General features: G+C 47.3%; 1 protein-coding gene across 1 annotated transcript in view; it reads right to left on the reverse strand.

Moving 5' to 3' along the window:
- gpatch8 (G patch domain containing 8) overlaps positions 1 to 14812 on the reverse strand; it is a 115590-nt gene that overhangs the window by 71989 nt on the left and 28789 nt on the right. Inside the window, 1 exon segment of the mRNA XM_039739999.1 lies at positions 8791 to 8865. Within this exon segment, the coding sequence (XP_039595933.1) occupies positions 8791 to 8865 (75 nt within the window).

Below are 14812 nucleotides of genomic sequence, written 5' to 3' on the forward strand. Positions count from 1 at the left end.
CCTTTGCTTGCAAAAAGAAAATCCATAATTAAAAAAAATAAATAAATAAAATAAAGTCTAAAATAGAAGAGCAAGAAGCAGAATGTAAATAAATGATAAAGTATACCCAAAAAACACACACACAAAAAATCCACAAGTCAAGAACAGTGAAGTCAAATGCATTTTTGCGGCTAACAAAGTGACAGGAAATTAAACTATTACAGAAGGAAAAGCAAATTAAAAGAAAATAAAAAATTAGATTTCTAGCCCCGATACCAAGAATGTGGTTCACCAGGCCAGCCTTGCAACAAGCACCTCAGGAGAAAAGCAGCACAACAGCTTTTTTAATTTTTATCTTTTATTTTGCCCACCTAGCACCAAGTGAATCAGTAACAACTCTACCCGGAAAGATGCCTACCATGCTGCCAAGTTCCTCTGTGTGTCAAATGACAGCCCCTGGACACGGGGAGAAAAAAAAACTCCACACGCAAGCTGCACATCTGGAAGCTTTCCAAAGTCTGCCAGGCTTGTGCCAACTGTACCCACGTCCTAAAATGAACAGTTGGCCAGACAAGCTGGTCCCCAATGAGGTCCCTATAAAGGAGTAACAAATGAAAGAATTATTCCTCGGTCCTTAAAGATGCAGGCAACAGAAGTGGGGAATGGTGGCAAGTAAGCTCTGGACTGGGCCCACTGCAAGTATGACAGGGTCTGGTAGCGGACCACCTCTGGTCTAAAAAGACACAGTAAAGACAGCACATGGTAGTCCAAATCAAGCATTACGGAGGAATATTTCAAAGGGGGGTTCTTTTCTATACCCACTGTATATAATAAAGTGGTGTGAAGAAACTAGGCCCGTCAGTGGTGAAGAAAGTGTGCGCCATACAATCACACAGATCAGGACCCCACAGAGACGGGTATCAAGGAAGGCACACGCCAGAAGAGATGGCAGTCCAGAAATTAAAAAGGATCAAATGACACAAAGCCACACGTTCTTCACACACGACAACAACAGGGGACGTAATACTCGCTGTACTACAAGGAACCTGGGGAAATGGCGTTCCCGCAGCACGGGAAGGACAACATTGTGAGAGGCTACAGGAAGTCCTTCAAAAAAAATGCTGGGCAGCAGTAGAGCAAACTGTGGGCATGTAAACAACACGGGAACATACAAGTAAGCAACACCCAGTGGAATTTCCATGTTAAACGTGGCAGAATTTATTTTCTCTTTTCATGAAACTGACACCCACTTGATTTGTGCTTTAGTGCCTATAAATCTTATACCAAGATGGGTTTAATGTCTGGTAGGGGGAAGATTTACCAATCATGGCCAAAAGCACAAGTAGTTGGTCATGGAACAACGGGGCAGGTTTTGTGTATGGCCGCCATCCAAAGTCACACCACTAATTTGGTTTCAATTTGGGCAGCAAGTGCACAGGTAGCAGCGTTGTAAAAAGGGAGCCTTTCAAAACTCCTAATATTGAATGTGATATAGGAGCAGACTAACTGATATGGGTGAGGAAGAGGAGGCAGGAGACAGTGGTCACCATCCAGCATTTTATTACATCCAGGGGCAAGACTGGCAAGCTGCACACTTTGACGACGATCTCTGCTTGGCAGCAAATTCAAAAGAGGATTACAACAAATGGCACGCGATGTGTGGTCAGGGGAGTGGGCACTGGGTCTCACTACAATGGACAAGCTGTCTGATGTGAACAAAGAAACTTCTAGACTAAACTGGTGAACTGGCCAGTTCTTATAACTTAAAGCAGATCCCACTGATCAAATTCAAATAAAGTTCTGACAAAAATGAAGCTAAATTCTATCACGTTGTTTTACTGTAACCTTCACTTGGTGCCTTTTATTAAACATCCTACTGCAATTTGGTAAATAAATAAGCCCTAATCAACGCATGCCATCACATCAAACATACTACACACAAGATTTTTTTCTTTTAAATTAAATTTATGTCCTCATTTCATGTCATCCAATAAACAGAAAGATACCCAACAATGTTTAGGACTGCATCTGCTGGCGGGTTAACCAGCTCACACAAGGCTTTGTCAATGCAATGGCCTGGTGACGTTGGGCACTGGACTGGCATTCCAAGCCAGGCGTAAGAAACACACACTGGACTCGCCAAAGGAGCTTGGCCAATCAGAGTTGAGGATTTTCTTCTTCTTCTTATGATTTGAGGAACTAGACCCAAATATGGCCAAGGTGGTAGTGCCTTTCCTCAGTTAAACTACAATAGCACATGGCTGAACTGCGATCAGAATGGGCCCACTTCTCATCAGGCGTGTCAGAGGAGCGCTCTGCTCCACAGGGCTGTCATTTCAGAGGGTCCTGAGGGAACTGTAAATGAGGCTGGCCGAGACAAACCACATAAGGCGAAAGGAAGTGAACGGTAACCCGGTTATTCATGCAAGGCAGAATGTTAGTAAAAAGGTCCCCAAGAAAACAGAACACCAACCTACAGCTGACTACAAATGACACACAATGAGTGGCCAGACGAGCGGTCAAAGGGTCTCGCTACAATAGACTGCTCTGTGAGGGCAAATCCAAAATATAAATGAAATGAAGATGGCAGCTTCTACGATGTACTGATGAAGGATCCCTTGGCCCAAATCCTTAGTTGAGGAAATCCTGCTGGATGAGGTGGAGATGAGGCTCAAGAAGTAAAACAATGGCAGATGCCCACAAGGTGAAAGCTGACCAGACCTCATGGGCAAACAGCAAATGGCTTAAGTGCTGGCACCTCAAAGATCTCCAAGGGTACATAAATGGCATGAGCCAGGCATCTCAACAGAACATGGGGGCATGAAAGTCACTGCTAGGGAACTGAAATCATGTGGTGCAGGGGCCATGATTAATTACACCGAGATCAGGGCACAGCAGCAGCGGCCGCCATCACATCAATGTCTTTCAAGTGAGATTAATTCTCCAAAAGACGAGCTGGAAAATTCAATAACCGTACCAACATAAATATTATGTCCCCCGTTTTGTTTTGTTTTTTTAAATAATGGCTAAAAAGACGTTAAGGCTAAACGGCCAGGACAGTATCACTGGGTCCACTTTAAGCATCTTTAGCAGCATATTGTAGCGAAACCCTTAACATCACAAAGAGACGATAATGCAGGAGTAGACGCCACTTTCAAAGAGTGCTGGGGGAAGGACGGGCAAGACAGTGGTCATCGTCAGCAGTCTGGGCTGTAAGGTTCTCCGAATGTACCATCACATTAGCAGCGGGCACCGTTCTCTCCCCCAAATTGCAGACAGGAATAAACTGCAGGCTCCTAGTAATATGGACGTCATTTCAAATATGCTCTGAGAAACGGTCATCTATTGCCATAAACACACCGTCAGGAGATCCTGACTCCATCGACAGAGAATAATCGTCTTTCGAGTGACGGGAAACTCGTACTATAAACCAGTGCTTCTCAGACTCAGTAATGGGGAACCCCCACCGTGGCTGCAGTTTTCCATTTTTCAACTGAACTCTTGGCCTAATTATTTTCTGGTTTGTACGTATGTGGTCATATTTGCACACGTTGAATCCAGTATTTATTTAACTTGGTTTATAAGATTTTCATCATCAGGCTTATTTAATCCATTATCTCCTAATGAACACGTTAGCAGGTTTGACGCTGAACTAGCTGCTCTACTCATTGTTAGACGTCATTAAACAATTAAGGGAGGAAACTACACAGTAAAAGGGCAAATGAATAGGAAAATGACAAAAAAAGAATTATACAAAGTTATAACTATTTCTAATTGTCTCATAAATGTAAAAATCTCAATGCCAAGCTTCTCTGCATGCAAAATAAGAGAAGAAAAAAAGAGTAGCTAATTAAATGAAGCCAGTCAGAGAGGGACAATAACTAACTCAGTGGTTATGAGACTGACCTACAGCCACAGGGGGTCCACAGGACAGAGTTTGAGGACCAAAGTCGAGTTTAATAAAACGGCTAAATGTGTGCTTTCATATCCCTGAAGATATCCACGGCCTTCGTCCAGCCCAAGCAGACACATTCAAGCTACAGATGGTCACAAGGTGGGCAAGGGTTAATGAGCTGTGCAGGCAGGCCAGGCCACTTCTTAGCTTCCCAAGTCGATCCAAATCATGACAAGTGCGAGGCAACTTCACTTTCTCGATGCACATCTTCACTCTCCCCCTTCTGGTTTTCCAGGAGTTCTGAATCACTCGATGACTAATCGTAGCACAACCTCGGTAAATGACTGCAGCAGCCCCACCGGAAGGTCCAGGATAAGAGTATATATGGCCACTGGTCTCCACATTTCTTCCAATGTATAGAACATATATGGAGCTTAGTGAATAATTCAACAGCACGAAATCTGCACTGAAGTAGGGGGCTTCAGCGTTCTCAGTGGGGCCATTCGCTTGCCTGCAGAAATCTCGGACAACTCTCTCCATGGTTCAGTGGGCAGCGTTGTAAGCAAATCGGGCACAAATACGACTAAAGCCAGCACACTGGCACATCAGGGCCTGTCTGGCAGATTAAAATGGCCTGACAAATGGCACAAGTGCAGTTCCAAGATGACATTTATGTAATCCCACATGAGCCAGGCTACTGTGCTGAGCAAGTGACTGCCGATTTCTGTCTTTAGACGAATTCCTTCTGAATACAGTCTGCACATTTTGAGCCGGCATGAAGTGCATTACTGTCATGACTTCATTCAGTAGGCTGTGACATTTAAGGAGCTGGCAGCGTGCAATGCATAGTCACAGCTGCTCCTCATCAGAACCCACTGCAAGCCGCCCACTTGTCACAGTCGAGCACTAAAGGGGTCTGTGAAATACGATTCTAAAAGGATTAGTAAAAGTGCAGCATTTCAGCAAAGAGCTCTAAAAATGAAGCCTGCACAGACTAATTATTACTATTGTATATTCGGCCTAATGTTCTTATCTAAAGCAGTTTACAAGCTCAGGATATGCTACACTGGGTAGATTAAGCCACTTACACAGGGTGACACAGTGTGGTGGGAGAGGGAACTGAACTGGCAGCTTAGAGGAGTAAATGAGCACAACCCAAGGGTATTGCACCCCATCATCCTAGGTGGTACGGCTGAAAGGAAACGGCAACATGTTTGAGCAATCAAACACAGAAGTGATGCTCAGTGTGGCATTATGGGAGATTAGCCAGCAGCACAGCACAGCACAGCATTGCCCTGCCCTGCCCTGCCTGGTGTAGGAGGCAGCAGGTACAACTCACTTGAACTAAGTTATGTTTCACCACCGGGGCAATTACCAACCCCACCGATAAGGCCGAGTGAGGATCCTGTCTGGCATCTATAAGTATGTCAATGCCACTATGAGGCAGGAATCCCGCTTGACTTGTGGGTGAATTAGTCACCGACCAAACGTGTTTATTGCTGCTTCTGGTAGCCATTTCACGACATGAAGAGCCCAGCATTATTGAGACAACTCACAGCTCAGTGGCCAATATTTAAGACACATCCAATGACCAGTCGTTGCCCAAACCTTACAATATTTACGTGGAAATCACTCTTCGATGACACTTTTTAGGTGGTATTCAAAACCAGAGTCATGATCTTGACGGTCTAGCATCTGGGAGACTCCTCCTGCAATATGATCTACATGCTGGATTAGAGAATGCATTTGCTTTGGCTCAAGCACCATGCCAGCATGGGATGAAAGAGTGGACTATACACCGCGGCACTGTGCTGTGAGGATGGACAGGGAGAGAAGCATTACAGGATACCCTAAGAGACAGCAACAGATAGCAGAGCGTGCAATACAAACCAGGTCATGGCTGCTTAGCTAATTGGGGCCACTTTGCTGCAGGAGAGAAATGGCGAACACCCCAAGTTGTGTACAATACTGGTAATTTCTGACAGCACATATAGACACACACACAAACACACACACACTCGCACACACACACACACTCATAGACAACACTCAAGTGTCATTCTCAGTCTCCAGAGTGGAATATGCGTCAGCGGCCTTCTACAAAGACACAAAAATCTGAAAGTTTTGAGCTGGGATTTGAACTGGGAAACTGCTGGAATGAAAATGCAAGGGTTTGAGAGACAGGAGCCGTGTCACTTGTCATGTAAAAGTAGATTTTTATAACAGTTTACACACTGCTCTGGTTCGTAGTGAGGATCAATTCAAATGAATCATTTATTGAGAAGAACACATTTCGTTACATCTTGGACTTAAACCCAATAAGGAGGAAAAGAAGAAATCTGGGAAAAATAAAAATACACAGACAGGCCTCCTGCAAACATAAAATAAACCTGAGCAAAACAAACCGGTCAAAGGGCAAGGCAATCAGAACAGGGCAGCACAAGACACTTGACGGGACTTTGTAAACTTCAGCAATGCCCCCTTGGACAGTCTGCACTTCTTTCTCTCGCTCCTCTATTCGTTTTTGAAGTAGTTTGTTGTGACGCAGCATCACCAGCCCACATAAAAGTATCATAAAGTCAACTTCACCAGGACCATTAACTTGTCTTAGGATACTGCCGGCTAGTCACGTGGCCCATTCTCCTCACACTCTACCTCGAGACACATTAAACTCTGGCTTTCACTACATCTTCAAGCTGGTGTGTAATTTAAGAGACAAGGGCAGTGACAACTGCTCGTTTGTTTCTTTGTACCCCGCAGAACACCACGTAGGTTTGTTTCCCTGAACCAGATGTATTTTATTTCCATTTGTTTTTGCACTGCTTTATTAATTCTGTTCCAAAAGAAGAACCTTTCTAATCTTAAGGGAAGCACATTATAGGGCCTGCAGTTCCTGAAAAATGGAGACAGCCTCCAGCAGCGATAGCATCTCGCGCTGTGTGATTTTTTTTTGGTTGCATTTCATTTTTACATCTCGAAGGCTGTTGCCAAAAACAACAGTTTAATGATACTGTCCGCGACAGGCTCCGAAACCAACCCACAATTAGGGTCCTGTCTCAGGCGGGTTTTTTTACTTTGTTAGAACAGCTCGTAGTAAAATCGACTATGCAGCTGCGTGCAGATGTCATCTCCCTGCGTGAAATCAGACTTTTAATGATGATGTGTGGCTTTTGTTTTACTTTCACAAACAGCACAAGAGACTGAAATTCAAACGCTCAGAGGCAGACTGCAGTCAGAGAAGAAACTAACTAAAGGAAACCCACTCCTTCCTTACAGATGAAACAAAACAAATGGCCTCATTTCCTGCTCTTCAGACAGCTGATGTTTAGGATCAACACAAAGCAGAACTGAACACAAAGTGAGAAACCAAATCCACTCAAAGAAGACACACCCGTGTCTCTTCTGACTCGGATTAGATTGGAAAGATTATGAATGATGGATAACAAAGAGAGGTCGAGATTCATTCCATAAAAACCAAGTGGTCTTCAGGTATCCCCCCTAAAAACCAGTGCCTCCAACTCCAGGAACATTTACTCTTGTGGAATGCATTTTGGAATCTGAAAATACGCCATCAACTCAATTAGTATGACTGATCGCAGAAGTGTTCCCCGAAATACAGGGGTACCCCCATTAAAGAGGACTTGGGCCCACTGCTGCTAGGATTAGGTTCAGCAGCTTTATATAAAATGAAATAGTAAAAAAGGATAAAATGAATATTAAACTCATTAACTACAAAGCAGCTGAAAAATGCTCAACTTATGAAGATTCATAAAATTACCGTATATACTCGCGTATAAGGCGGGTCTTGAAACCTGAAAACTCAACCAGAAAATCAGACCCAGACTTGTACGGTCGTTCAAAAATGCAACGCTTAATTTTTGTTTCTTTTTTTTTTTATATATATACACATCTTCTTGCCTCCTCCAATCTCTCATCAGCTTCTCAGACGCATCGAATTTTGTTACAAATTTCTTTCGCCACATCAACGACTTTTAATCTAAAGCCATATTTTCTTCTGGTAGAACACTCCATCGTAGATAAGAGAGGCCCTTATGATAAAGGTGTAGGAGGGCGTGAGATAATCGTTGCTTCAGAATAGTTTGGGTATTAATGTGTGGTCACGCAGACACAATACATAAAAAGAAAGAGGCCGTGTGCCCCGTCCGTGGTTACTGTCTCAGTTGGGCGTTAGCATATCGTAATCTCTTGGACCAATAGCGGGAGTTTTCCCACATTCAACTTATATAAAATCAATCAGCGGGAGAACTTAAACTCGAGTATATACGGTAATCAAAAAGGAGAAAAAGGGTGAATTTGCAGCTAACCACTAATGTGTCTAGTGGTCAAGCCTAAAGCCAAAATGGGACCATCATGGTTCGGGTTTTCTTAATACAAGCTGCTTACTGGGGCTTCTGCAACACAATGACAGTGGTCCAGTAGACTTCCATGTTCAAATCTCAGCTCTTTATTTTATTTTTTTTTTTTTTTAGAAAGTCATCAAAATGCTTCTCCCCGAGTGGGCTTACAGGAGCAACACCAGCCGTGTCGCTTGTTGAAACACATCTTAATGGCTGGGGGGTTACAAGACCTGCACTAAATGCAGTAAGAAAGAGCTACACCTGCGCAGATCCTCAGTACCATGCATGTCTATGCACGGGTCACTGCCTAACCTTTATTGAGAGTAGGCCACTACATGCCACATTCAATCGCAATTCGTGGACACTTGCACAGAAACACACATTTTGTGTCTCCGTTCAGGGGACTTCTAGTTTCAGGAGATGAAAAACATAACCCAACCTCCCAGAAAGCAAACTCACACTTCTCTGTCTCAAACAGAGGGGGCCCTAATCATTACGGCACTCAACATCCACTCCTGCACGCAGTTGCAGAGCACATGTAAAGTGAAGCAACCTTACCGATTCAATGGGCTTGTCCAATGACGCCTGCTCGATCTCAAGCTGCCCATCCTCGTACTGATCAAAGTGATTTCCCTGCAGAAAAAAAGAAGAAAACAATCAGTTCATGTGGCGCTTCCAGTATGCAACCGTGGAGGACCAGTGCCCAAACGTGCACCTCATTTAATCGTATTTTTTTATAGGAATTAGTGAGGAACCTGGGTCACCTTTATGAATATGTGGGTGACGGCATCAGCCCAGGCGAAAAATAACAAAAGCAGAACTAGTGACTTGTATGTAACCTCACCGCACTGTGTACACATAACAGTAACATCATTTACTAATCCAGGAACCCCGTCTGCAGTGCATGGCTGATACTTGATGTCCTGCTGCTTAAAGAACCTGCCTGTGCTGGGGACGTCTCTGGCTGGTCTTTGAAAAGCTCCACACTGGATTGACGATTCAAACTCGGCCTACTTCAGCTAAAGTCCGACAGCAGTACGTGTACTGACAACATGCTCAGGCATCCATCACTATGGTGGCAATCCTTGCTTGTTTAGAACTTCCCTTTACTCGTCCGTTGCGAGAGATGGATGCCTGAAGCGGAGCTCCGCTAGCAGCGGTGTTATTTTTCATATTATCTGCTTATTATCCTGAGATATCCTGTATTTATCCAACCTGAGGGGCACTACTACAGTATATGCAAGCATACAGTGGGTACGGAAAGTATTCAGACCCCCTTCAATTTGTCACTCTTTGTTATATTGCAGCCATTTGCTAAAATCATTTAAATTAATTTTTCCCTCATTAATGTACACACAGCACCCCAAATTGACAGACAAAAAAAAGAATTGTTGCAGATTTATTAAAAAAGAAAAACTGAAATCTCACCTGGTCCTAAGTATTCAGCCCCTTTGCTGTGACACTCTCGTGATATATTTAACTCCGGTGCTTTCCATTTCTTCTGCTCATCCTTGAGCTCACCTTCATTTGAGTCCAGCTGTGTTTGATTCTACTGACTGGACTGATTAGGAAAGCCACCCACCTGTCTGTCTATATAAGACCTCACAGCTCACAATGCACGTCAGAGCAAATGAGAATCAGGAGGTCAAAGGAACTGCCTGAAGAGCTCAGAGACAGAATTGTGGCAAGGCACAGATCTGGCCAAGTTACAAAAAAATTTCTCCTGCGCTTAAGGTTCCCAAGAGCACAGTGGCCTCCATAATCCTTAAATGGAAGACGTTTGGGACAACCAGAACCCTTCCTAGAGCTGGCCGTCCGGCCAAGCTGAGCTACCGGGGGAGAAGAGCCTTGGTGGGAGAGTTAAAGAAGAACCCAAAGATCACTTTGGCTGAGCTCCAGAGATGCAGTCAGGAGATGGGAGAAAGTTGTAGAAAGTCAACCATCACTGCAGCCCTCCACCAGTCAGGGCTTTATGGCAGAGTGGCCTGTCGGAAACCTCTCCTCAGTGCAGGACACATGACAGCCCGCATGGAGTTTGCTAAAAGACACCTCAAGGACTCTGAGACGGTGAGAAATAAGATTCTCTGGTCTGATGAGACCAAGATAGAACGTTTTGGCCTTAATTCTAAGCGGTATGTGTGGAGACAACCAGGCACTGCTCATCACTTGTCCAATACAGTCCCCACAGTGAAGCATGGCGGTGGCAGCATCATGCTGTGGGGGTGTTTTTCAGCTGCAGGGACAGGACGACTGGTTGCAATCGAAGGAAAGATGAATGCAGCCGGCCAAGTACAGGGATATCCTGGACAGAAACCTTCTCCAGAGTGCTAAGGACCTCAGACTGGGCCGAAGGTTTACCTTCCAACAAGACAATGACCCTAAGCACACAGCTAAACTAACGAAGGAGTGGCTTCACAACAACTCTGTGACTGTTCTTGAATGGCCCAGCCAGAGCCCCCCAATTGAGCATCTCTGGAGAGACCTAAAAATGGCTGTCCACCAACGTTTACCATCCAACCTGACAGAACTGGAGAGGATCTGCAAGGAGGAATGGCAGAGGACCCCCAAATCCAGGTGTGAAAAACTTGTTGCATCTTTCCCAAGACGACTCCTGGCTGTATTAGCTCAAAAGGGGGCTTCTACTAAATACTGAGGGTTCAAAGGGTCTGGATACTTAGGACCATGGGATATTTCAGTTTTTCTTTTTTAATAAATCTGCAACAATTTCAAAAATTCTTTTTTCTGTCTGTCAATATGGGGTGCTATGTGTACATTAATGAGGAAAAAAAATTAATTTAAATGATTTTAGCAAATGGCTGCAATATAACAAAGAGTGAAAAATTGAAGGGGGTCTGAATACTTTCCGTACCCATCCATCCATCCTCTTATCCGAGGTCGGGTCGCGGGAGCAGCAGCTTAAGCAGAGAGGCCCAGACTTCCCTCTCCCGGCCACTTCTTCCAGCTCTTCCGGGAGAATCCCAAAGGCGTTCCCAGGCCAGCCGGAGACATAGTCCCTCCAGCGTGTCCTGGGTCTTCCCGGGCCTCCTCCCGGTTGGGCGTGCCGAACACCTCACCAGGGAGGCGTCCAGGAGGCATCCTGATCAGATGCCCGAGCCAACTCATCCGACTCCTCTCGATGCTCTACTCTGAGCCCCTCCCGGATGACTGAGCTTCTCACCCTATCTTTAAGGGAAAGCCCAGACACCCTGCGGAGGAAACTCATTTCAGCCGCTTGTATTAGCGATCTCGTTCTTTCGGTCACTACCCATAGCTCATGACCATAGGTGAGGGTAGGAGCGTAGATCGACTGGTAAATTGAGAGCTTTGCCTTACGGCTCAGCTCCATTTTTACCACGACAGACCGATGCAGAGCCCGCATCACTGAAGACGCCGCACCGATCCGCCTGTCGATCTCACGCTCCATTCTTCCCTCACTTGTGAACAAGACCCCGAGATACTTGAACTCCTCCACTTGGGGCAGGATCTCTCCCCCAACCCTGAGAGGGCACTCCACCCTTTTCCGGCTGAGGACCATGCTCTCGGATTTGGAGGTGCTGATTCTCATCTCAGCTGCAAACCACTCCAGAGAGAGCTGAAGATCACGGCCTGATGAAGCAAACAGGACAACATCATCTGCAAAAGCAGTGACCCAATCCTGAGTCCACCAAACGGACCCCTTCAACACCCTGGCTGCGACTAGAAATTCTGTCCATAAAAGTTATGAACAGAATCGGTGACAAAGGGCAGCCCTGGCGGAGTCCAACTCTCACTGGAAACGGGCTCGACTTACTGCCGGCAATGCGGACCAAGCTCTGACACGGTTGTACAGAGACCGAACAGCTCTTATCAGGGGTCCGGTACCCCATACTCCCGAGCACCCCCACAGGATTCCCGAGGGACACGGTCGAATGCCTTTTCCAAGTCCACAAAACACATGTAGACCGGTCGGGCAAACTCCCATGCACCCTCCAGGACTCTGCTAAGGGTGAAGAGCTGGTCCACTGTTCCGCGACCAGGACGAAAACCACACTGTTCCTCCTGAATCCGAGGTTCGACTATCCGACGGACCCTCCTCTCCAGAACCCCGAATAGACTTTTCCAGGGAGGCTGAGGAGTGTGATCCCTCTATAGTTGGAACACACCCTCCGGTCCCCTTTTAAAGAGGGGACCACCACCCCGGTCTGCCAATCCAGAGGCACTGTCCCGATGTCCATGCGATGTTGCAGAGGCGTGTCAACCAAGACAGTCCTACAACATCCAGAGCCTTAAGGAACTCGGGCGTATCTCATCCACCCCGGGCCCTGCCACCAAGGAGTTTTTGACCACCTCGGTGACTTCAGTCCCAGAGATGGGAGAGCCCACCTCAGAGTCCCCAGGCTCTGCTTCCTCGTGGAAGGCATGTTAGTGGGATTGAGGAGGTCTTGAAGTACTCCTCCCACCGACCCTAACGTCGAAGTGAGGTCAGCAGCGCACCATCCCCACCATATACGGTGTTGACACTGCACTGCTTCCCCTCCTGAGACGCGGACGGTGGACCAGAATCTCCTCGAAGCCGTCCAAAGTCGTTCTCCATGGCCTCTCCAAACTCCTCCCATGCCCGAGTTTTGCCTCAGCAACAACCAAGCCGTTCGCTTGGCCTGCGGTACCTATCAGCTGCCTCCAGAGACCCACAGGACAAAAAGTCCTATAGGACTCCTTCTTCAGCTTGCGGCATCCCTCACGCGGTGTCCACCAACGGGTTGGGGATTGCCGCCACGACAGGCACCGACCACCTTGCGGCCACAGCTCCGGTCAGCCGCCTCAACAATAGAGGCACGGAACATGGCCCATTGGACTCAATGTCCCCACCTCCCTCGGGGCGTGGTTGAAGTTCTGCGGAGGTGGGAGTTGAAGCTACTTCTGACAGGGGACTCTGCCAGCCGTTCCCAGCAGACCCTCACAACACGTTTGGGCCTACCAGGTCTGACCGGCATCTTCCCCCACCATCGAAGCCAACTCACCACCAGGTGGTGATCAGTTGACAGCTCCGCCCCTCTCTTCACCCGAGTGTCCAAGACATATGGCGCAAGTCCGGACACGACCACAAAGTCGATCATCGACCTGAGGCCTAGGGTGTCCTGGTGCCAAGTGCACATATGAACACCCTTATGCTTGAACATGGTGTTGTTATGGACAATCCGTGGCGAGCACAGAAGTCCAATAACAAAACACCGCTCGGGTTCAGATCGGGGCCATTCCTCCCAATCACGCCCTTCCAGGTCTCACTGTCATTGCCCCGTGAGCATTGAAGTCTCCCAGCAAAACGAGGGAATCCCAGAAGGTATGCCCTCTAGCAACCCTCCAGAGACTCCAAAAGGGTGGATACTCCAAACTGCTGTTCGGCATACGCACAAACAACAGTCAGGACCCTTCCCCACCCGGCGGAGGGAGGCCACCCTCTGTCCACGGGGTAAACCCCAATGCACAGGCTCAGTGGGGGCAATAAGTATGCCCACACCTGCTGGCGCCTCACGGGGCAACTCCAGAGTGGTAGAGAGTCCAGCCCCTCTCAAGGAGATCGGTTCCAGAGTCCAAGCTGTGCGTCGAGGTGAGTCCGACTATATCTAGCGGAACCTCTCGACCTCGCGCACTAGCTCAGGCTCCTTCCCCTTCAGAGAGGTGACATTCCACGTCCCAAGAGCCAGTTTCTGTAGCCGAGGATCAGACCGCCAAGGTCCCCGCCTTCGGCCACCACCCAACTCACACTGCACCCAACCTCCTTGGCCCCTCCCATAGGTGGTGAGCCCATGGGGAGGAGGACCCACGTTACCTCTTTGGGCTGTGCCCGGCCGAGCCCCACGGGTGCAGGCCCGGCCACCAGGCGCTCCCCATCGAGCCCCACCTCCAGGCCTGGCTCCAGAGGGGGCCCGGTGACCAGCGTCGGGCAAGGGAAAACGTTGTCCAAAGTTTTGCTCTTCATTGGAGGTTTGTTGAACCGCTCTTTGTCTCATCCCTCACCTAGGACCAGTTTGCCTTGGGTGGCCCTACCAGGGGCATAAAGCCCCGGACAACATAGCTCCTAGGATCATTGGGACACGCAAACCCCTTCACCACGATAAGGTGACGGTTCAAGGAGGGTACTTTCCGTACCCACCGTATATAAACATGGCCAACAAGAAAGGGGTTCAGAAAGAAACGAAAACTAAAGCGACATCCAAGCTCAGATCGGCAAGCCCAAGTTCAAGCTCAAGATACAGCCTTTCAGAGACTGACCTGGATCAGATGGGCGAAAGCCCAGACCCCTCAGGACCACGGTCCGCTGCATTGTCTCCAGTTGGGAGCGAATGTACGAGTGTGAGTGATGCACGTCACGATAGCTCGCCAAATGGAGAAGATCATCTGAAACTGGAAAAGGCCTTGTAGTCCGCGCTCTCAACTACTTTACGCAAGCCGTGAACACTGGCTGCAATAGAGCCCACAGCCTCACCTACGGTGCACAAAAGCAGAAATGATCTGTCTGAACTGAAGGTGATGATCGCTGAGCTCAAGCAAGAGATAAAGAAAGATAAAGAAAAGCGAGAAGGCAAGGGAAAAAGCAAAT

Source organism: Polypterus senegalus, chromosome 17 (genome assembly GCF_016835505.1).
Source record: "Polypterus senegalus isolate Bchr_013 chromosome 17, ASM1683550v1, whole genome shotgun sequence".
NCBI classification, from domain to species: Eukaryota; Metazoa; Chordata; class Cladistia; order Polypteriformes; family Polypteridae; genus Polypterus; species Polypterus senegalus.